Here is a 24,427-nt window from a genome sequence, read left to right on the forward strand (position 1 = left end):
TACGGCAGAAAAAAAAATGTAATGCGTCGGAAAGCTAAAAACAAACGAAAAAGTCAAACATCAACAAAAAATCTCGACTTTTAATTTACAAAGAACATTAACAGCAATTTTTTTTTTTTGGTGGAGAAGGGATTCGAAAAATATTTGCATGAGCTCAACATAAAAACCCCCCGAACAAACATCCATTGTCAAAACTTTAAAAACATTTTACTATAAAAGCGTAGATTCCAAAGGGAAAGGGTAAAGGACAAAATTATGCACAAAATTGAAACATTTAAAACGAGTTGCTTTTTCAATTGAAATTGTGTCAGCACAATTTTAAAATGTTGCAGGAAAAGTTTAAATGCCATAAATTAAATTTATTACCCAAAGAAAAGTGTAATTATTTACCACAAAATGTGTGGGGTAATGGTGCTTAATCATGATAATTAAATAGTTTATTTTGAAATTATTTTTATTCCTGGAATTTTATGAGACTTTTCTCTCCTTGGTAGGGAAATGTTATTAAAAGTGGAAAAGTAGGGAGTATGCACTATTTTATTGTGGGCGGATGAGAAGGTATTTTCTTGAGGCTTCCATAATATTTGAGGAATATGTATGGGATGATTGCTTATACAAAAAAGTAATAATAAAACTGAGTACAAAGAAGAGGAAAAAGCAAACAAGTAAAAATAGCTGTAAGTTCGGGCCGGCCGAAATTTGGCAATTTTCAAAAAAAAAAATATATATATATATAAATATATAAATAAATAAATAAAATCCGTTAAAAATTCTGTAAAAATTTTAAAAATACCGAATGTCATATATTAGGGTCTATACGACGACGGGGACCTACATAGGTAAATTATAAGCTATTACAATATTCAAATACGAAACTTGAAAAAAATCTGTTTATAATGTAGCTAAAATCATCAAAATACCGAATTAGGGAGGTACCATTTTGAAATAATACCTGTAAATAGTGTCGCTAAAATCATCAAAATACCGAATATCGGGGGTAACGTTATATGGGGGCTATACGAAGACGTAGATTTGCACAGACAATTTTTTGTCATAAGCTGTAGTATCAATTACGAACTTAAAATGCCGAATTTGAAACAATTCCGGTAAATAATGTCGCTAAAATCATCAAAATACCGAATATTGGGAGGTACTGTTATAGGGGGGCTAGTATCCTAGTATTCACTACGAACTTCAAATTCCAAATTTTAAACAATTCCGGTGAATAATGTTGCTTAAATCATCAAAATACCGAATATCGGGAGGTACCGTTATATGGTTCATATAGCCCCATATAACGGTACCTTCCGATATTCGGTATTTTGATGATTTTAGCAACATTATTCACCGGAATAGTTTCAAATTGATTGATTGAAATGACCTACATGATCCATTTACGAACTTAACCTGCCTACTGGAATAAATAATAAACATGTGTGCAAAATTTTAGCCTTCTATCTCAATTCGTTCGAAGGATAGCGTGATTACTACAGACAAACGTACAGACAGACATACAGACGGACGTCGATAAATCGACGTAGAATTTTACGCTTTATTTATTTTTTCGGGTCTGACATGAGTATTTTGAGGAGTTACAAACGGATTGACAATGTTAATATACCCTCCATGGAAAGATGGAGGGTATAATAATATGGATTTTAAGCGTCGTTTCACAACTGTAGATAAGAAGGATCCACCACTCCAGAGACAAAAGAACAATCCAAACAATGGACTGATGCTGGAGAAAGTGTCCCTTCTTTAGGACAAAAAAAAAATCGGTCGGCTGGTAAGGTAATGACAACGGTTTTTTGGGACTTCAAAAGAATTTTATTGATTGACTATCTGCAAAAAAGTAAAACAATAAATGCAGAGTACCATTGCAACCTTTTGGATCAATTAAATGTAAAAACTGGAGAAAAACTTCCAACACACACAAATCATTTTTCACCAAGACAACGCACCAGCGCACAAGAGTGTTCTAACAATGGCTAAAATCAACGAATTAAAAGTACGAGTTGCTTGACCACCCAACTTTTTCTCCTGATTTAGCTCCCAGTGAATTTTACTTGTTCCCAAATCTTGGTATTTTTGGTTGGCACTTGCTTTCCAAAATACTCCAGACACAATAGTCCAACGGATTGGTATCCTGAGATTTTGGTGGCCATTGTGCGCTGGAAATGAAGCGGGGAATCTCATTTTTTAACTATTCTTGGGTGGCGCGTGCTGAGTGCCAAAATGCGGCCAAAATTTTTGCATGCCAAAGGCTTTAATACACCTTCCAGAATATATTCGCGATAATTCGGCAGTTCACCACTTTCGGCCAAGCGAAGCAACTCTTTAGCTCTTTTGAGTCTATTTTCTTTCTGTTACGGTGTAAGTTCTTGCACTTTTTGGAATTTCAATGGCTTTATCCCGAGCTCATTTTTCAATATTTGTCGAATGGAATGACCACAAGGTGGTCAGGGTATTTTGTCTTTGTGCATTTGTTTGTAACAGGCAAAAGGAACCGAGATAGACCCATAGTTTCTTTTGATGATCTGCATAGAATCACATTTTGAGTCGATTTATGCATGTCCGTCCGTCCGCCTGTCCATGTATTCTTGTGAACAAAATGGAGGACGCATTTATTATCCGATAGATATGAAATTTTCCAAACACCATTTTTTTTTGACCCAAGGACGAACCCTATTGAAATTTGAGATAATCGGTCAAAATTTAGATATATCTTCGTCCGATTTGTCCTCTATTGTGCACCAAACGTGTAATATCAGCCCGAAAAGTATGGAACTTTGCACATACAACCAAATTAGACCTGAAAATAAATATGCCAAATTTGATCGAAATCGGTTCAGATATAGCTATAGCTCCCATATATATTGTTCATCCGATTTGTTATATTTGATACCCATAGCCGTAATATGCACTCCGTAACAACGATATTCAGGGAAATATATCGAGATCGGCTCATAAATATATTTGCTAACTTTTATTGAGATCGGTTCAGATTTGGATATAGCTCCCATATATAACTTCGTCCGATATACCTTTGATTGTGCACCAAACGTTTAATATCCCAAATGGGATGAAATTTGGCACTTATGACTGAATTGAGTCTAGAAGCCAGTATGTCAAATTTTGTGAAGATCGGTTCAGCTATATAGCTATAGCTCCCATATATACTGTTCATCCGATTTGTTATATTTGTTGCCCACAGCCGTAATATGCACTCCGTAACAACGATATTTAGGGAAATATATCAAATACAGCTCAGAAATATCTTTGCCAAATTTTATAGAGATCGGTTCCGATTAGGATATAGCTCCCAAATATATTTTTATCCGAATTAAAATTAATTGTGCACCAAATGGACAATACAAGTCCGAATTTAAAAGATACAAATGCCTCGGCATATTTAGTCCTTTGAACTTAAAATTATAATTATAATCATTGCGTGTATGATTGAATTCTCCCGTAAAAAACTTTTAATTGTTATGCAGAGCTCTACTAAATTAGCAAAGTGGTGTAGAGTATCATAAAGTCGGCCCCGCCCGACTTTAAGACTTTCTTTACTGGTTTTAATATAGATTGGTGGATTGCTTGTTAATGTCTTTTAATGATGTTCCTTAGCAAGGTCAAGGGTCAGATCATTGTCTCATCCAAGGCTTCCTGTTTGCAGATAATTCGAATCACTACCCGAGTCAGATCGTATGGTAATTGTTATTGAGGTGGAGCTAAACTTCGTACTCATAGCTTTGTTGGCTAAGGATGCAAAGTCGTCTACATCAGCATCAGTCGACATAGGTGTGTTTGTTTTTGGTGGATATAATAATTTGTCTTGTCAGGATACTGATGTCGACTATGGCATAGTCTCTGTACAATGGCAAGAACTCGGTATCAAGAACTCTTTTTCGCTGGGGCGTCGAGATATCAACGAAACTCCTTTAAAATACAGCCTGCAAAACCTGACTGCAAACCTGTAACACTGATGGGCTTGTGGTTGCATAACACCCCAACATTAGGGGATCATCTTTTTGTGGGGATCAGCGCAGAAGTTTGACTATTTTAAGGGCGCCAAGAATCGCCTCGTCAGTCTAAGGATCATTGGCACTCGGGTTTTTAAGCCAAGACTTCCCCAAGACGCGTTGACTGTCCGCGACTATTTATTCAATTCGTAGTTATCAAGAATCTCTACTTGGCTTATTCGCAACCTGTGGATGCTTTTTATAGATATCATCGGATATGCTCTCTTTTGTGGAGTGTATGTCATTTTAATTTTATGTTTTCAAAATCCAAACACGTGTCAGCTATCCCCAAATTTATCGTTATCAGATATGCAGTACTTACATACTTACATATACTATGCATTTGATTACAACACTTCCTCGCTGGATTCTTCTTTGTATGAGAAGAACACTTCATATTATTGTTTAATACTAAACATTAACTTAATTACAGTTATTTTTCAACTAACTTTTAATTAACACTTTTATCTTGCGATGCCTTAATACTAACTTTTGTTCTTGTTCTTCTTCTCCCATTCATTCTCTTTGCAGACAAATCCGGTGCACATTAAACACTACAAGCCGTTAAAGGACGCACGTGAAATGGAGACAGTAATATCGGGCATACATTTTGTGGTAACGCCACAACATTTTATTTATGGCAAATTAAAAGTAAGTATCGAGAGTTGGAATCTCCATAAAAGTTGAATTAGCCCATGATTGTCAAGGTATGGCCAATAAATGGAACCAGCAGACCAAGCCACCATTCTGACTAAGTTCTAAAAGTCTTAGTTGGGGCATGGTTGGTGGCCATAAACCTAAAACAGTCGTGTGGAGCCTATAAAAAGTAGCAACTTTTTCCATTTAAAAGTGATAAATGTCGAACTATTACGGGTTCGCACAATGCAAAAATAACCTGCACCCCATCGAGTTGTGGGCCATTATTTACCTGCTGGTTATGGCAGAACGACAAAGAGGCTTAGAGGAAATATCAATTTGGTAAAGTTTTGGTTCCACCAGCCAGCCAACCATTTGGCTAATAAAAACAAATCCTTTTGTTCGACAAGATTTAGCTCTTGTTAAATCTGTTCCATAGCCTGGCCTTTGGTGTGGAGTATTTCCCATAGCTCCTTTGTGTTTTAAATATTAAGTAATTAATTGTACATGCTAAACATTGAAATTCATTAGACGACATTTATCTCGAGGTTTCGTTTTGGGCAAACGTTGTCATTGTCATCGCCATCCGCATGACCACTGGGCCATTTTAGTAGTCATTCCATGTAGGCAATAAAAAACATTACATTTGCCGCTTAATTGTTTGTTATTGTTGTCCGGTGCTGCATTATTTTTGTCGTTTAGCCAAATGACCGCCTGGCCTGCCGGCCGGCCGACCAGATGTCCTCTATGGCCAATGAATTGTTTTATGACCGCCTTTTTGTTTTAACTCAACTCCTTTGTTGTCCATTTGGAATCCGTGACACGTCCATGGTAACATTTTATGGTTAATTGTAATTTTTGCGCCTTGTTGCCAGCGCTTTTGTTTTGGTTATAATTATATCCGTTTGAGGACAAATCTTCTACTTGGTTATTTTTATTTCATGCGATGATAAGATAGGTCTAAGAGGCTTGAGTAAATAGAGATTTCAAAAAGAAGGAGAAAATGTTCGATTTAACAAATGGAAAGTTCCATGACAAGTTAAAATATTTGTACAACCAATCAAGTGGAAGTCTCATAATAAACCCTTCGGAGGGATGACAATTTTGACCAGATCACGAATTTAATTTCAAAATTTGAAGAATTAAGCAATACTAGATCAGACTATACAGGATGAGATGAAAACATGCAATCAACTCCACACTGATGTAATTTCTAAGCCACTCGTCCGACAGTTGTTAAAATTATTCCAGTGACAGCGACAGATGAAAAGCATTTTGGCAAGAATTTTCCAGAAAAAAAGTTATTCGTGATGGAATTCAAGCGAGATAGTGTGATTCTTTATATTTGGCTGGAAAACCACAAGTGAATCTTTTGTGTCTCGTTACGGTGATACTGGTAGCCTAGCCCGACGTCAAGGAAGTGTACGGAAGAAAACAGTAACATCAGCAGAAATGGTTTGAAAAGTAAAGAAGCGACTTGATCGAAACTCGCGTCGCAGTGGTCGAAAGAAAAATGAGGTTCCTCGCTTTATTTCCAGCGCACAATGGCCACCAAAATCTCCGGATACCAATCCTTTGGGCTATTGTGTCTGGAGTATTTTGGAAAGCAAGGTTGGATCTAAAAAATACCAAAGTGTCGATCAGCTCAAGCAAGCGCTTCGCCAGAAATGGGCCAAAATACCGCAGAGCAACATTCGGGCAGAGTGTGACGGTTTCATTGGTCGTTTGACAGCTATAATTCGTGCCAAAGGTCACCAATTCGAACAAGTCTTAACTTATTCTACCAGGAGAAGTGAATATTCACAGTATATCTTATAGTGGTAGAAAAAATGGGATGAGTGAAATATAAATAGAACCGGATGCTTATTTCGGAATTTATTTTTATCGTTTTGGGTATTTAAAATTTTGAGCCTTTGTGGGGCAGGTACCAGAAGGAATGGTCCGATCTCTACCATCTATATAACTAATCTTGTTTTGATAGAAATATTGAGATGTGACAAGCTGGAATGGAATCGGATAATAATTTCACGTTTTATGGGTGATGGATATCCTAAATTTTGACCCTTTGTGGTGTAGGTACCAGAAGGAGTGGACCGATATATTTCCTCTTCACACCTGACTTTTGGCTAATTAAAATGTGTGTAATTTAGAGACCAACCGACTTTTACATCATATTTAAAAAAAGTTATAATTATTCAAGATTTTGACCCTTTAGGGGGAGGTACTTGATGGAGTGGACCGACGTATTCCAACTTCGCATCTGACATGGCACTGATGCAAATATTAGGATTTGCAAAGTTGGTACAAAATTGGATTATCCTTTCTCTTTCGGTACAGTTAAAGATTTTTTGTAAAAATTTCGACCTTTTGTGGGGAGGTACCAGAAGGAATGAACCGATATTGCCCATCTCCGAACTCGATATAAGTTTAATAATAATAATATTACGATGTGCCAAAGTTTGACCAAATCGAATATTGTCTTCGTGAGCACCACCTAGCCAGACGGACGAACGGACATCGCTATATCGACTCCAAATGTCTTAAAACGGATTTGGTCCAAAGTGAGCTAGGGTCTAATATCTTTATTCCGATGAGACAGGTTTTGGAATTATCAAATGATATATACTCTCTCTAGCTATATGGCTAAGGGTATAAAAGTTACGATTCAAGACTATCGATATCTGCGATAAAATGAAAAGTAGAAATAACGTTCTAAGGCGCCAACTAGCGGCACTGTCATGCTAGCGAGGAAAAAGTTTTGGCCACTATTAACGCGATAGGTCGGTCTGTAGTTAACTATGCGTCCCTGTGTGGTCTGCTAATACTAGTGCTACCCAAAGAGCAATAGTCAAACCTGACAGTATGCTGGACTGAAATTGAATGTTGGAATTTTGGGTGAGTGCCACTCTTGGTCCAAAGTGTCACAAAAGGTTTTTTTTTTAACTTTGTACCAGAACGGTGGGAAAAGTACAAAAAAGTACTAAATATGGCACCCTTGGTATTTGACGAACTAGTGGAGCTAGAGCTCTTCAATTTGGAATGAGGATCACTGATGAAGTGTATGATGAATGTATCAAACATTTTATTTTGCGCTTTAAGTGTATGAAAAGTACTAAAATATACTACATTTTGTACTGTTTCGCAATATGTGAACGGCTAGAGTTAAGAAGTTGAAAATTAGAATGAAATGGAAGGTATGGAGCTGGAATCCTGAAATTTACAGGCGGATTGTAGGATTGGGGTGTAGAGGTACTTTTCATACTAAATGTTACTAAATTTGGTAAAAAATGAATTTTGGAATAATCGTTAGAGTTGGAATCCTGAAATTTGGATATAAGATTTCTAATGTATGATGCAGGTACTTATGGAACTTTCACTTTATGTGTACTAAATGGTACTAAATTTGGTACAGTTTCGATTTGGGTGAACCGATTGAGCTGGAATGTTGATATTTGGAAATAAGATTTCTATTGCATTGAAGGGCTGCTGTATGTTGGTCGTTTTGGACTTATGTGAACTGAATGGTACTAAATTTAGTAAAAATTAAATTTTCGAATAACCGAAAAAATTGAATTCCTGAAATTTGGAAATAATTTGGGGGGAACCGATTGAGCTGGAATGCTGAGCTGGAAATAAGACTACTATTGCATTATAGAGCTGTGGTGTGCTGGTAGATTTGGAAATTGGTACAATTTAAATATTGAAAACCTGAAATTTGGAAATAAGATTTCTATTGGATGATGTAAGAAGTTATGGAAATTTGTACCAAATCTGGTACAAAGGCTATAAATGGTACAACATTTAGTGTTGATTTTACGGATCGAGTTAGATTTCTGAATTTCGGTGTTGGGGTAAGAATCAGTGTGTAGTGTTGAGTCGTGTAGCTGGTTTTGGAAATACCCACTGTAGATATATGAAGGTTACTCAATGGCGCTTAAATTTGAATTATGGTCGATATTGCTGTGTAGGGTGGAGATATGAAGAGGTTTTTTTTTTGGAAATTAATACTTACGTGACTGAAAAGTACCAAGTGGTTCTAAATTCGGTATTAGGTGTAGACAACAAAATAATATACATGTATATATGAAGGTGTGGAATAATGAGTGAGTGTGAGCCAATGTTGGTGTGTAGGGGTGAGATAAGGCTGAAATTCGTACTAGAAGGGTACCAAACCCTGAATCCATTGTATTGGTCAAAAGGATAAACCTAGAATTCTGAAATTCGAAATTTAAGGGTCACTGAAGGGGTGTAGGACAGATATAACTACAATTTTTGGAATGTTCGAAAAAATATGTAACAATTGGTGTTACGTGAATATCTTGACATTTGGTACAAGAAATAACTTGGGGACATAGAGTTGATATAGGGAGGTAGTCTTGGTCTCATGAAATCGGATAAAATATGATCACATGTCTTGTCAAAATTTCCAAAATTCATATTCTTACCTCTAACTCGATAATAATATTGTATCAAGCACTAACATTAATACTAGATTTGAAAACCAACATATTCGTAAAATTTTAGCTTTTATAACCAAATTTCACGTTGTCCCTCCTATACTCCATAGCGGCGTAAAATTTCCCACAATTATTGATTTAGAGGTTTTATGGCCTTTCATGAGCATCTTGATGCTCATAATTACTTACACAGTCATCTGGTCTTAACAGAAACCGCACACAACTACATACAAACATACGTACACACATATATGTAAATAATTGCGCACCGAAATATGGCAAAGTGTTTGCACAAACACCAGCATACATATATATTGGTGATTGTGTGTGCGTGTTTGCAAATGCAGTGATATAAGACAACAACTTCAACGTCGATAAGTTAATGAAAATGTGGTGAGGTGTATAAGGGTGGGATGGAAAAAATAATGAATAAATGGTGGTATATGATTTTAAAGCCAAAGAAGTCGAAAAATCTATGACGATTTAACATTTCCAGTGATTTTTATACCATACACCACATAGTGGTTCCTCGCTTCATTTCTAGCGCACAATGGCCCCCAAAATCTCCGGATACCAATCCGTTGCACTATTGTGTCTGGAGTATTTTGGATAGAAAGAAAGGTTGGCACTAAAAAATACCAAAGTGTCAATCACCTCAAGCAAGCGCTTCGCCGGGAATGGCGATAATTCGTGGCAAACGTGACCAATTCGAACAAATCTAAACTTATTCTAAAATTTGATGCTATTTCCGACATTTTTTGCTTTCATTCAATAAAATTAAAAAAAACATGTAAAAACATGTAAAAATCGGTCTTTGTATAGCCCCCATATAACGGTACCTCCCGATATTTGGTATTTTGATGATTTTAGCGAATTTATACACCGGAATTGTTTCAAATTTGGTATTGGCCTAAGACAGAAAATTATCTGTGCAGGTCCACCTCTTCGTATAGCCCCATATAACGGTACCTCCCGATATTCGGTATTTTAATTATTTTATGGTAATTTTTTTAACCAGAATTGTTTCAAATTTGGTATTTGAAGTTCGTAATGGATACTACAGCCTACGACAGAAAATTGGCTGTGCAGATCCACGTCTTCGTATAGCCTCCGGATAACGGTACCTCCCGATATTCGGTATTTTGATTTTATCGACATTATAACCAATTTTTTAAGGATTATGACAAACGCAGGTTCATGTAGTCGTATAGAATGAATGACCAATATCAGTCCAAATGACCAGAAATTTAACACTTCCGAGGAAATTCCGCTATAGCTCCCATATATATATATATATATATATATATATATATATATATATATATATATATATATATATATATATATATAGGTTTCATACGATTTTGTATTTAAATCGCTCATATTCGTAATATGCACCCCATAAAAATGATATATATCTCTGCCAAATTGGATCAAGATCGGTTCAGATTTGATATACCTCCCTTATATGTCTTCAACCGATTTCGAGTTAATTGTGCACCATATAGCTAATATCAGTCCCAATGACCTGAATTTTGGCACATCATACCGAATTCATTCTAGAAGCAAGTACATCAAATTTAGTTAAAATCTGCTCTGATATAGCTTTAGCTCCCACATATATTTTTTATCCGATTTGGTGTTTATATCCCTCATATTCGTATTATGCCCTCCCCAAGAATAATATTTGGTATCAGATATCTTATAGATCTCGAAATTACCTTTGCCAAATTTTATCGAGATCGGCTAAGATTTGGATATAGCTCCCATATATATGTGTTCAACCGATTTCGGGTTAATTGTGCACTAAATGGCCAATATCAATCCAAATTACCTGAAATTTGGCACATCCATCCTACTATATGCTAAATTTGTACCTGTCAGAGAATACCTTTACAACTTTAAACGGAACGAGCTGTAATTTGGCATTTCGAGTTCTCAGTACGAGGATCTCTTCTTCGTAGTTGGCAAATATTCCCTTAAACAAAATATTATAAACAATGGCTCACGTTTTGTCATAATGGTTAAAAGTACTTCCATATTCAAATCATGGATTTCCTCATATTGGAAATTAAATGGTAACCTCCCATTTCAAAATTAGTTTACCAACTGATTTACTTCAAATTTAAGGTTCCCCTAAGGATAAGAATATGTCCCTATTCTTTTCAAATTAAAAGAGATTTTATTCCTGTCTTCTGGTAGAATATGTATTGAATGGCTTCTTTAAACTTTCCCAACCTTCCCAGTTTTCTCACCCCAATGTACTTTTCCATTTGCTGCCAACATCTTCATCTCATTTGCCACCGACATTTTCTCATATAAAATAAATAAGTACACCATGCACTCATACACACGCACATAAGTCAATATGGCGTTATATCATTTTCTCTGCGTTTAACCACATCAAGTGGTAAATATGACTGTCATTCATTGAAAGTCAAAAATAAACAACAACAACAACATCAACCAGAAACTGAGAAATAACAACAGCTACCATGAGGATGATGAATAAAATGTTTACCATAATGATGACCAAAAAGGAAATGGAGATATTCATGGCTGGTAGCACGGCCACGTTTCTCCAGTTTCTCATCCAAGATATTGGGTGCAATGGATCTGATTATTTAAATTATCCTCTTTAAGACAACTGAGATTGTGCGTTGTCCAGGGGAGCAAGAGACTTAATGATAATCGTCAATGAATAACATTTCTTCAATGGTCATCTGAAAAAGCCATTTGCCAGTCAGTTGAGATGACTTTCAATGATTATTGGGCATTTTTATGTCCACTTGTCGTGGCCGTTTGCTAGCTTTTTCTTTGCGCCCCGAAACCAAGGCTCCATATCAGATTTTCTTAATCAATTAAACGGCTATAATTTTTTTTTGTCCATTTGCAGTACGTTTTATTAATGACATTCTTTTAATGTGTGTGTGTTTGTGTATTTTTATTTCATTTCCAGATACGCTGTACAGCCCACATCCACGATGTTTATTGGAAATCCACGGAAAAGTCTGTTGAAGAAAATCGCCATGCCACCAAACAGTCGGGCAATGTCAATGTGGTGCACACATTCTCAGATGATTATTTTGATATGGATGATGAGGATAATGTCATTGATCGCTCCGATACATATATGACACACATCAAAGGTAAGAAGAAAAATATAATTATTTTCAGTTTTTTCGAAGGCTTTTGTGGAATTTAATTTAATATTGTGCAAAAGGAGAAGAGATCCAAAGATTTAATTGAAAAAATATTATTAACACTTTGAAGGAAAGAAAAAAAAAAATTGCTTTAAGGACGTTTGTAAAGACACACTTTAGGTCGTTCAGGAGGTCTATAGAGACCACCTTCAGGTCATCTATAGAGATCACCTTCAGGTCGTCTATAGAGACCACCTTCAGGTCGTCTATAGAGACGCCCTTCTTCAGGTCGTCTATAGAGACGACCTTCTTCAGGTCGTCTATAGAGACGCCCTTCTTCAGGTCGTCTATAGAGACGCCCTTCTTCAGGTCGTCTATAGAGACGCCCTTCTTCAGGTCGTCTATAGAGACGCCCTTCTTCAGGTCGTCTATAGAGACGCCCTTCTTCAGGTCGTCTATAGAGACGCCCTTCTTCAGGTCGTCTATAGAGACGCCCTTTTTCAGGTCGTCTATAGAGACGCCCTTCTTCAGGTCGTCTATAAAGACGGCCCTTCAGGTCGTCTTTAGAGACGGCCCTTCAAGTCGTCTTTAGAGACGCCCTTCTTCAGGTCGTCTGTAGAGACGCCCTTCTTCAGGTCGTCTATAGAGACACCCTTTTTCAGGTCGTCAGTAGAGACGCCCTTCTTCATGTCGTCTATAGAGACGCCCTTCTTCATGTCGTCTATAGAGACGCCCTTCTTCATGTCGTCTATAGAGACGCCCTTCTTCAGGTCGTCTATGGAGACGTCCTTCAGGGACGTCATCTTTGGCACGAAATACGGCCATCAAACGACCAACGAAGCCGTCGCACGTTGCGCGAATGTTGCTTTGCGGTATTTTGACCCATTCCCGCGAAGCGCTTGCCTCAAGTGATCAACACTTTGGTATTTTTTAGTGCCAACATTGCTTTCCAAAATTCTCCAGACACAATAGACGGATTGGTATCCGGAGATTTTGGTGGCCATTGTGCGCATGAAATGAAGCGGGGAACCTCATATTGTAACCGCGTGCTGAGTGCGATGGTACTGAATCCAGCTGGAATGTCCAAGGTCTGTGGCTGAAATGTTTGCGTTCCCAAGGCGTCCCCAAGGCGGTATTTATTCTGATGCCACGGTCGATTAATTCGAGCCGAGAGCGACCATCGGCTGTTATGGCGGTCCACACCGTCACCATGGCCGGCGCTTGAGTTCTGATGGCCAATCGAAGGTGTACATTTGATCTGACCTCGACCACGATCATTTTGTTTGTTTACAAACTGCTGAACAACGAATGTTTTCTAATCGGAGAAAACCTAAATCGGCAGTTTACCACTTTCGGCCGAGCGAAGCAACTCTTTAGCTCTTTTGAGTCTATTTTCCTTCTATTGCGGTGTAAGTTCTTGCACTTTTTTCGAAATTTTTGCCGAGTTTATTTTTCAATATTTGCCGAATGGAATATTGCGATATATTCAGCTCACGATCCATATTTCGGCCACTTCGACGCGGGTTTCGATCAAGTTGCTTCTTTACTTTTCGAAACATTTCTGCTGATGTTGCTGTTTTCTTCCGTCCGCTTCCTTAACTTTGGGCTACGCTACCAGTATCACAGCAACGAGCGATGATACGAGACACAAAAGATTTATTCAAATTTAAATGCTCTAACGATAGCCACTTGTAGTTTTCCATCCAAATATAAGGAAATCACTATCACGCCTGAATTCCATCACGAAGTACTTTTCTTCTGAAAAATTTTCACCAAAATGCTTTTGTACGCTTGTAAGTGATATAATGAGCTATTACTGGAATAATTTTAACAGTTGCCGGACGAGTGGCTTAGAAATGACAGCATTCTGAAATTGGTTGCAGTTTTTTCATCGCACCCTTAGGTGAGGTCGTCTATATAGACACCATTTTGGTCGTCTATAGAGAAATCCTTCAGGTCGTCTACACTTCAAATTGAACAAAAACTTTTGTTTCTTTTTTTCCTTTATCTTTCATTTTCCCTACCACAGTTAAACGTGCCTCATAGAAATATCGGGTTTTAATCCCTCCCCTACAAAAGGTCCAGATTTTCACAGATAATAACTTACTTCATAGGACAAGAAAAGATCGACAATTTTTGAGCAAATTTTGAATATATTGGACAACTCCATCAAGAATCTCCCCCACAGCAGGTCAAAAGTTTGATTAATTATAATTAATACAAAATGTGAAATAAAAGTCCTATTGTCTTCAAATCTCATCCCCATATTTGTATCAACACAAGATGCAATGTGGAAATGGGACATATAAGTTCACTCCTTAAGGTACCTCCCCTACAAAAGGTCAAAATTGTGAATAATCGTCTCTCTTATAAAATATGTAATAAGTGCCTCATCACCTTCAAATTTCACACGCCCTAATATTTTCACTAAGGGATCTGGTACGAAATGGAAACTATCTGTTCACTTCTTCTGGCACATCCCCCACATAGGCCACATCACAATTGTCGGTATTTATGTATCTCATAACTTACGAACGAGTCAGCGATTCTTTTCAAACTTGGTACCAGAGCACAACTCTGGTGCGTTGTAACATTTATATCAGACCGACCAGTTCAAATACAAAATGGACAAAATTGGGCCACTTCTTCGGAACTTCCCCCATAAAGGGTCAACAGTTTGAATAATATAACGCAAGGCTGTGTGAGTGTGTATTAACTTGTTTGAGTGCGTATTATGATATTAGATCAGTTATAATTTAGAACCAGAAGGAACTAATTTTCACCAAATTTTACGAATTCACGAATTCATTGTTATGGAATGATATGGCTTCGAGAAGGCTGAAATTAAACTAATAAAATAAATTAAGTACGTTTGGACCGATCTGTTTATATTGGGGCTATACGAAAACGTGGACTTGTATATGCAGTGTTTTGCTACAGGAGATAGAATCCATTATGAACTGTAAATATTAGATTGTAAGCTATTCCGCTAGAAACTAAGGCTAAAATCACCAAAATACCGAATATGAGAAGGAAAACGTGGACCTATATAGACAATGTTCTGCAGAACATATGATAAACTCTAAATATTGAATATTAAAGAATTCCGTGTGTCAAAAAATTAAACGAAAAATTAGATTTATATAGACAAAGTTCTGCCACAAGAGGTAAATCTCATTCCAAACTCTAAATACCAAAATTTCTGAAGTATTCCGTTAGACAGTATGACTTAAAAGTTAGAAAGTGGTTCTAAAATGATTGTTTCGGTGAGTTACAAATGGAATAACAAACTTAATATACACTCTATACTATGTATTCGGACAGCATAATAATATATTCGAGCTATAGATATTCCGGGACAAAATTTCACCAACTGTGCTATTTGCTTCCAACTTAAATTCGGTTGAATCTGCAAAATCCATCTTATATGGGTTTATATTACAAATTTGGAGCACAAAAAAATTAAAATCGGCTTCAAGGCTTAATGGTCACATGTGCCAAAATTTTGGGCTGAAATTTACATTTGTTTCATAATATACTTTAATATAGATTCTAAACTATATCTGATAGCCGGTACCAAACATCATTGTTGTGATGTGCAAATTACTAATGTGAGGGACTTAAACACCAAATCGGATAAAACATATGTATGCATTCGCAGAAATTCAGCCAATTTAGAGGAGTATTACGCATATAGCAAAAAATTGAACTGGGACGAAGGTATATATACGGTCAAGAAAATGATTTGTGGAATATTTCCTCTCAATTGGTTAATAAATGCAAACTGACTTTTGTTTACAAAAATTGTTAGACAGACGGTCTACTCAGAATATGATTCTTTGGAGATCATCAAAAGGAGCTATATGTTTATTTTGTTTACTTCTGCATCACTAAGATATAATACCCTGTATTATAGTGTGGCGTAGGGTATAATTACAAACGAACTACCTTCCTTAATTAGTTCGCGCTTTAAGAGTCTTTATCCATGGCCTTGATCTGGGATGCCGGGCACTCTCTCCAATCAAAGAAAGCAAGTGTGCAAAAAAAATATCTAAGAAACTATTAGAGGAGACTGAAAACAAAATATCTATTAATTAAGAATGAAGAAACAGTTGTATCTTCCCATATACTGGCAGATTTTTGACCTTGTTCCCCTTAAGGTAATTTCTAGTGCAATAGTAGCATATCGCCTTATTGTGTGTTCTCATTTGACTACTTATTAAAGCCTTTTTTAGTAATATTCTTACACATCCTTGTCTGAGTACTTGTTTAGGTCCCATGAAGTAGTTGCCTTCAGTATCCTTGTAGATTCCCGTAATATCCAGATCCGACGAGAATTTAGCGATTTGGGACCTTCAATATACGGTATTTTGACGATCTTAGCCACACTTTTCTGCAGAATTATTTCAAATTCGAAATTTAGAGTTCCCAATGGGTACCACCTTCTCTTGTCGATAATAGGCTGTAAAGATGCACATTTTCGTACTACACCATAAAACAGTAACCCTGATTATCTTAATTTTTATACACTCCACCATACATAGTATGGAGGGTATATTATGTTCGTCATTACTTTTGTAACTCATCGTAATAATAATTTTGTTATATATATATTCCTGATCAGCGTAAAATTCTAAGACAATTTAGCCCTGTCCGTCTGTTGAAATCGTGCTGTAGTCAAAACATATAAAGATAGGAAGCTAAAATTTTGAACAGATCAGTCTTTTTTCTGAATGCAGGTCAAGTTCGAAGATGACCTATATCGGTCCACGATATCGTATAGCCTCTATATAACGGCACCCCCCGATATTCGGTATTTTAATGATAGTAGCTAAATTTGTCTATGAAATTGCCTAAAAATCCACAAAAGGAGTTCCTTCTGATTACTTTACCCCTTCGAAGATATTGTATATCCCCCATACAACGGTACCTCCCTCCCTTTAGCTACATTTTTCAATGGAATTGTCTAAAAATACATACTAGAAGTTTCTTCAAAGCACTTTACCCCATGAAAGAGATATGGGTCCACGATATCGTATAACCCACATACAACGGTACCTCCCGATATTCGATATTTTGACGATTTTGAAGGAACATTATTCACCGGAGTTGTTTAAAATTTCTATCTAGAGTTCGTAATGGGAACTACAATCATTGCCAAAAAAATTGTGTATGCAGGTCCATGTTTTCGTATAGTCCCGATATAACGGTGCCTCCCTATATTCGGTATTTTGACGATTTTAGGTATAATATTCACCGAGATTATTTGAAATTTCGTATTTGAAGTTCCTAATAGGTACTACAGCCTGTGACAAGAAATTGTCCATGTAGGTCCAGATATAACGATACCTCCCGATATTCAATATTTTGACGATTTTAGGGGGACATTATTCACCGAAGTGGTTTAAAATTTTGTATTTGATGAATTTGAAGTAGGTACTACAGCCTAGTACTACAGCCAAAATTACGTTTGCAGACCTAAGTCTTCGTATAGAAATTGTCCATGTAGGTTCAGATATAACGGTACCTCCCTAGTACTACAGCCAAAATTACGTTTGCAGACCCAAGTCTTCGTATAGGCCCAATATATCAGTAGCTCCCTAAATTCGGCATTTTGACGATTTTAGCTACGTTATTCACTGTTTTTTTCGAGTTTCGTATCTAGATAATGTAATGGCTTATGCAGGTCCACATCTTATAGACCCCAATGGAACGGCTATATTCGTATTATTACTATTTTAACAGAATTTTTAGCTTATTTTATTTATTTATTTATTGTTTTTTTTTTTTGTTTTGGAAATTTCCAAACGGCGGAGGGTATTCAAAGTTCAGCCAGGCCGAACTTACTGCTATTTTACTTCTTAAAATTATAATGTGATTTTCTTACGGATTTTTTTTAAGTTTTTAAAATTTGTTCCAAATGGTGGACGGTATTAGTATTAAGTTTGGTCCTGCCGAACGTATCTGTTTTTATATTTGTTCCTTACTTGTTTCATATTTCAAAACGGTCAATTCCTTCTCAGGGTTGCGGGACATTGTACGGTTCTCAATTTTCTATTATATAAAGCTATATTCGGAAAGGATTCTTGCTTTGGTGTTGAAGAAAGTTGCATCAGATGATTACATTTGCACTCAGGGTCTTCTCAAAAATTTTGGTTTTAGTGCTAAAGAAGTTAGTGGATTTAGTACTACTGAACCTTGACTTTCAGGAAAAGACTTTCGAAAAAAAATTGTCCTAAAATCATGTACTTCACACATTCAATATCGTCATAAACTCTTTATCCTCAGGCCACACCTTTTCAGCGATTTCTCTATCTGTGTCTTTTAAAACCTATCTATGCTAAGTACCTCAATCCCCAATCTTTACCTCTTTTCGAAGCTGATAGGCTGTTCTGAAATCTTATAGTTCGATGTTCAATCAGCTAGACCTCAAAAATTCTTAAGTTTTCATTTGCGAAATTGTAGTCAATAGATATTTTATTAAATTGGGACTCACCCTCAAGAAACATTTGCTCTAGAAAATTTATCTGTAAAAATTCTTATTGAATTTTAAATTTACAAATATTACAATACAATGCCTCCTAGTCATGGTTGATAGCAGCAACAAAAGCTTCCCGTGAACGCAGAAAAAAATACAAAAATAAGTTGCAATTCAGTGCCACAGGCATTGACCCGGTCAAATTAGTTGATATAAAAATTATTACACTGACTTTTGTTTATGCCTTTGTTTCGGTGTTGGAGTGTTCTTTTATTTATCTTTGTTGTATTTTTTTTTTTGTTTTTTGTAACACTTCATTGCCAAAAGTTAAAATGTGTTCCAATTTGTTTGTTGTTGTCCATATTTGCGCTTTTTTTATCAAGGCGAGTTTTCTGGGTCACATGATAGCTATGTATGTGTGTGCCCATTAAACAAGCGAGAGAGAAAGCGGCAGCATCAAATTAAAACGGATCTTTGTGCTTTATAAATATTAAATTAAATTCCACTTTTTTGTGTTATTGTTGTAGTTGGAACACCACTACTACTACACTACTGATACAGCTTACAATGTGTTCTCATTTCGCCATTTTGTGTCATCTCTGTTGTTGTATTCATATTTTCACTTGTTTTTCTTCTTCTTCTCTGTCTTTTTTTACTTTCATTTATTTACCCATCTGCCCTACGCCCGTCTGACTGCTGCCTGCCTGCCTGACTGTCCTGCGACGATGCTGCCCGGCTGGATGTCGTACGTACGTGAATATCCGTTGTTGTTTTTCGGTGGGGCTATAGGTGATGTATCATCGCTGAATGCCAGCGGCGGTTCATCCACTTTGCATGCATGCCTTTCATGCTTTTGGCCACGTTTAACAACACTTTCACTGTTGCTCTATTATGGTGTTCGGCAACAACTATTGCAATTATTCTTTGGCCAAAAGACAATAAATGAAAAAATAAGCAATTGTTTGGCATTCAATGGGAAAATAACAAGGCGTACAAAAACAACAACAGCAACAGCAATGGGAGCATCAAGAACAGCAACAGCAACAACAACATCGACGACGACGACAATAATGGCAAACAATGAAAATTGCAACAAACTGAACAAAGAGAACACTGGCCAACAGCGACGACATAAAATGGAGACAAAAGAATTACAACAACAACGACAACGAGAGCAACAAAAACAACAACATAAAATGCCATCAGATGAGCAACAATTGCAGTATGTGCAACACCCAGAGTCCATGCAACAACAACAACAACAAAGACCTGCTGCTATAAGTGGTCCAATGTTCAGTGAAGTGGCAACAATTTGTTATAAAGACACAAAAGCTGGAGAAGAAGAAGACAAAGAAGATGGCGATCAAAAACAAGCACAACAACAGCAGCAGCAACAACAACAACCGAATAAAATGTTATTGTTAAGAGAGACATTTTTTCAAATAAAGTTAATCAACAATAAAAAAGAACAATTGCTTCAGCAACAGCACCGTCAAGTATCTGTGCAATTGGCACAGCAGCATCAGAATTTTTACAATGTGCAACATCAAGTGGCATGCAATGGAACAACAAGCGTAAACGAGACTTATAATTTAACAATGACAATTCAAGTGGCAACTATTTTTAATACCGGCAACAGAAGTAGAACAACAACACATTCCAACAATGCAAATATTCTTCCCCAACATCGAGCAGCAGCTATTCCCACAGATGTTATATGGCAGCTTTGCCATAAACAAAGTCTTGCCATTAAACATAATTTATTTATTTTACAACAACAGCAACAACATTGCAACTATCTTTCCTATCCCACCAAATACCAGGAAATCCAAAAGAACAACCCTCTTACCATCAACCTCTCCACCACAACGAAATCCATCAACAGCATCTTTGCTACATCAAACGAATTCAACGTAACCAACTTTTCACAGCTAACCAATGTGGTTGGATGTTTGCAGACAAAACTAATGTTGGATACAACAACACCAAAATTTTATATCATGCATACGTAAAATATCATCAAAAAAATTGCATGCAATATTTATATATAATTTTGTGTGTGCGATGCGGAAATATTGCAATTTTCTGAATTCGCACAGAAAAATGAATAACTGTGTGTGTTTAATAATATTATTTTTTTTTTTTTTTGTAGCATAAGTTTTGTAAAATATTATGGAAAATGATATATGTATATGTAATGCTATATATACAGACGTTATAAAGGAAATATAGACCATTAAGTTTTATGTAGCTGTAATATTTTTTCAGATCCAAAAAAATAAAAGGAACATCTTGGAAGGTATTATGTCAGTCCCTAACTCCAAAACATATCCAGTAATTTTTATACCCTACAACACTATGTATTGGGGGTATTATAAGTTTGATTGGGCCAAAAATTATGTAACACCTCGAAATATTGGTGTCCCACATAGGAAAGTATATGCGGATCTTCCTATATCGCCGAGCTAAGTCGATTATGTCCATCCGTCCGACTATCCATGTTAATTTGTAATCAAGCTACAGGTCGAAATTATGGTCCGATCTTCACGAAATTTAGAATAGAGGTGGGACTAGAGCCAGAATAGAAGCCTATTGCTTTTGATGATGATCGCATAATATTTAGGGGTTGAAATGGGCCAAAAACTAGAAAATTTCTTCATTTTGAAATTGCTCTAGAGGTCGCAATTATAGACCAATAGACGCGAAATTTAGTATAGGGCTAGAGCTTAGGGCTAGGTAGAACCCTTCCAATTCTTATGGTCATCGGAAAATATTTAGTGGGTGAAATAGACCATAACATATGTGTTAAATAAAAGTCAAAATTTCCATTATAACGCGAATATTTTTAAGCCTGCGAAATCGCAAATAGACGAAAAGGTCAATTCTGACTGTTACGTAGATGCCGATAGCAATTAATCGGATGTATATAGCGAAATATATAGAATGTGTATATACAAAGGAAGGGGATGTTAGCTAGAATACTTATATCTCAAGAATGAATCGAACGATTTTGACAAACTTTGTCAATTCAGAATGCCCAGTTGGCATAAAAGAATAAAATCTAATAAAATCGCACAAAGATAAATCAATAATGATGTTAATATAGATTTTGTAGTATTTTGTGACATTTCTTCACATTTTTTATTGCATGCGATTTTTTCGATTTGACTTATAACATTGAAGTATACATGTTGTAATAATTTTCCACCTTACAACACAGGTTGCGGTTTTTATATACAGATTGCAATTATCGACCAAACCCCACGAAAATCACAAGGGTAGGGTTAGGCTCAGAAGGGCTAGGCCTATTGTTTTCAAAGATGTTCACAATATATTTAGGACCAACAACTAAAAATGTTCCTGATTTTGCAGCCATTATAAAGGTCACAAATATAAATCAAAGGACACGAAATCTCGCATGAAATTAGAGTTTAGGACAGCGGGTAGAATGGTGAAAAAATACCAATGTTTCCATTCTACCAAATTGATGAATATAACTTACAGACGATATCCAAAATAAACAAGAGACGATCTTCTGGCTTTTTTATGCTGATTTCATTGACGAACATAGCCAAATATCGTAGATGAGCAAATCATATAGATGAGTATAAATTTGGAGATAAAGAGGGGCCTCTTGCTTTTGGAGATGATCGCAAAAATTTCATTCAAATTCAAATAAATCAAAAAACAAAAAAAAAAAACAGAAAAAATTTCCTGATCACACAATTGAAGTCAATCCAAACGCCTGAGAAGAGAGTAAAGGACAGGGAAGAATTCTAGCATTGTGGATAACCATTGGATTATATTTAGCTGTAAAAAATGAACCACAACAGCAAAATGCACATCGAAGTGCGTAAATATTGGTCAAATATCCCTGATCAAAAAGTTAAGGTTAATATCTGGGCAGTGCTCTGTGATATTATTTCAAAAACGAATACTTCCAAAATGGATTTGGACAAAAGGGGGCTTCTAATATATTGTAGTCTTGTAGGGTATCACATGGTCGGCCCCGCACGACTATAGCCTATGTTTACTTGTTATAAAATGTATTTCATTATAAAACTTGCTCTAATTCTTCTATCACAAAATAATCCAAGAAATTTATGGAAGCCTCACATGCGAAGTAAACCCTTAGAATGTAAAGTGAATAAACTTTCTTAAAGATTATCGACAGGTAGGAAGTGGTTAATTGGTCCTTAAAAATTTTAAAAAGCTCCGATTTTACCTATTACCAAGTGATGAATTGCGGCAGCATATAATGTGCTTGCCTAACAACAACCAGTAAGGAAAGTTCAAAAGTTGGGCGGACTACATGATACCCTACACCACTATGCGTATTTAGTAGAGCTCCCGTAACAAAAAAGTATATATTGGGAATTTAAGTGAAGTAGATCATACCAACTATGCATGATATGACTTCCATAAGGATTATATTAGACAAGTAAAAAAGTTGTAAGTTCGGCAGGGCCGAACTTTTGAATACCCTTCACCATTTGTAACGAATTTGGCAATTCTCAAAAACAATGAAATCCGTTAAAAACTCTGTTAAAATCTTAGAAATGCCGAATGTAGCTGTTATATTAGGGTCTATACGACGACATGGACTGCATAGGTAACATTTGTCATAAGCCATTACAATATTCAAATGCGAAACTTAAAAAAAATCGGTAACAATTCCGATGAATAATGTCGGTAAAACCATCAAAATACCGAATATCGGGAGGTATTGTTATATGGGAGCTATACGAAGACTTGGACCTGTACAGACAATTTTCTGTCATAGGCTGTAGTATCCATTACGAACCTCAAATGACAAATTTGAAACAATTCCGGTGAATAAAGTCGCTAAAATCATCAAAAAAACGAATATCGGGAGATACCGTACCGATACGTAGGCATGGACCGGCACAGACAAGCTCCTGTCATAGGCTGTAGTATCCATTAGGAACATCAAATATCAAATTAGAAAGAATTCCGGTGAATAATGTAGCTACAATCATCAAAATACAGAATATCGGGTGGTACCGTTTTATGGGGGCTACACGAAGACTTGGACCTGCACAGATAATTTTTTGTCTTAGGCTGTAGCATCCATTTCTAACGTCAACTACGATATCTCAAACCATTTCTGTGGGTATTGTACCTAAACTCGTCAAAATACCGAATATAGGGAGATACCGTTATATGGGGGCTATACGAAGACGTGTGCCTACATGGCCCATTTTCAATACCAAAGAACAGACTTAACATAAAGTTGAGTAAAATTTTATCAATCTACTTCTATTCGTTCGGAGTGATTTTCACAGACGGATAGACGTACAGGCATCGCTAATCGACATACAATTTTATGTTGATCAGGAATAAATATGCTTTGTAGGGTCTAAAATGTATATTTCGAGGTGATATAAACGGAATGACAAACGTAATATACCCTCCATACTATGGTGGAGGGTATAAAAAGGTTTGAAAAATAGAGACATATATTTACCTCCTTAAAAAAATTTAAAATTTTACTTAAAATAATTGAATAAATGTAGGAACATGCCTGTTCTTACATTTCTGTTCAATTTATATCTTTAAAGCTCTTCCCAACTTCACATAGTTGAATAACGCTTTCCCCCTCTTTGTACGTCCAATACATATATTTCCAAGTACGAGTACTCACATCGCATGATTGCTGTATTTTATTTC

General features: G+C 36.2%; 1 protein-coding gene across 1 annotated transcript in view; it reads left to right on the forward strand.

The window, feature by feature from the left end:
- The window catches only part of LOC101895856 (uncharacterized), a 90,699-nt gene extending 69,951 nt beyond the window's left edge, over positions 1–20,748 (forward strand). Inside the window, exons 5-8 of the mRNA XM_059130235.1 lie at positions 4,554–4,673; positions 12,075–12,264; positions 19,526–19,572; positions 20,518–20,748. Coding sequence (XP_058986218.1) covers positions 4,554–4,673; positions 12,075–12,264; positions 19,526–19,572; positions 20,518–20,748 — 588 coding nt within the window. The remainder of the gene's footprint in view (positions 1–4,553; positions 4,674–12,074; positions 12,265–19,525; positions 19,573–20,517) is intronic.
- The last annotated feature ends 3,679 nt before the right edge of the window (positions 20,749–24,427 follow it).

The sequence above is a fragment of the Musca domestica genome, unplaced genomic scaffold (assembly GCF_030504385.1).
Source record: "Musca domestica strain aabys unplaced genomic scaffold, Musca_domestica.polishedcontigs.V.1.1 7, whole genome shotgun sequence".
NCBI classification, from domain to species: Eukaryota; Metazoa; Arthropoda; class Insecta; order Diptera; family Muscidae; genus Musca; species Musca domestica.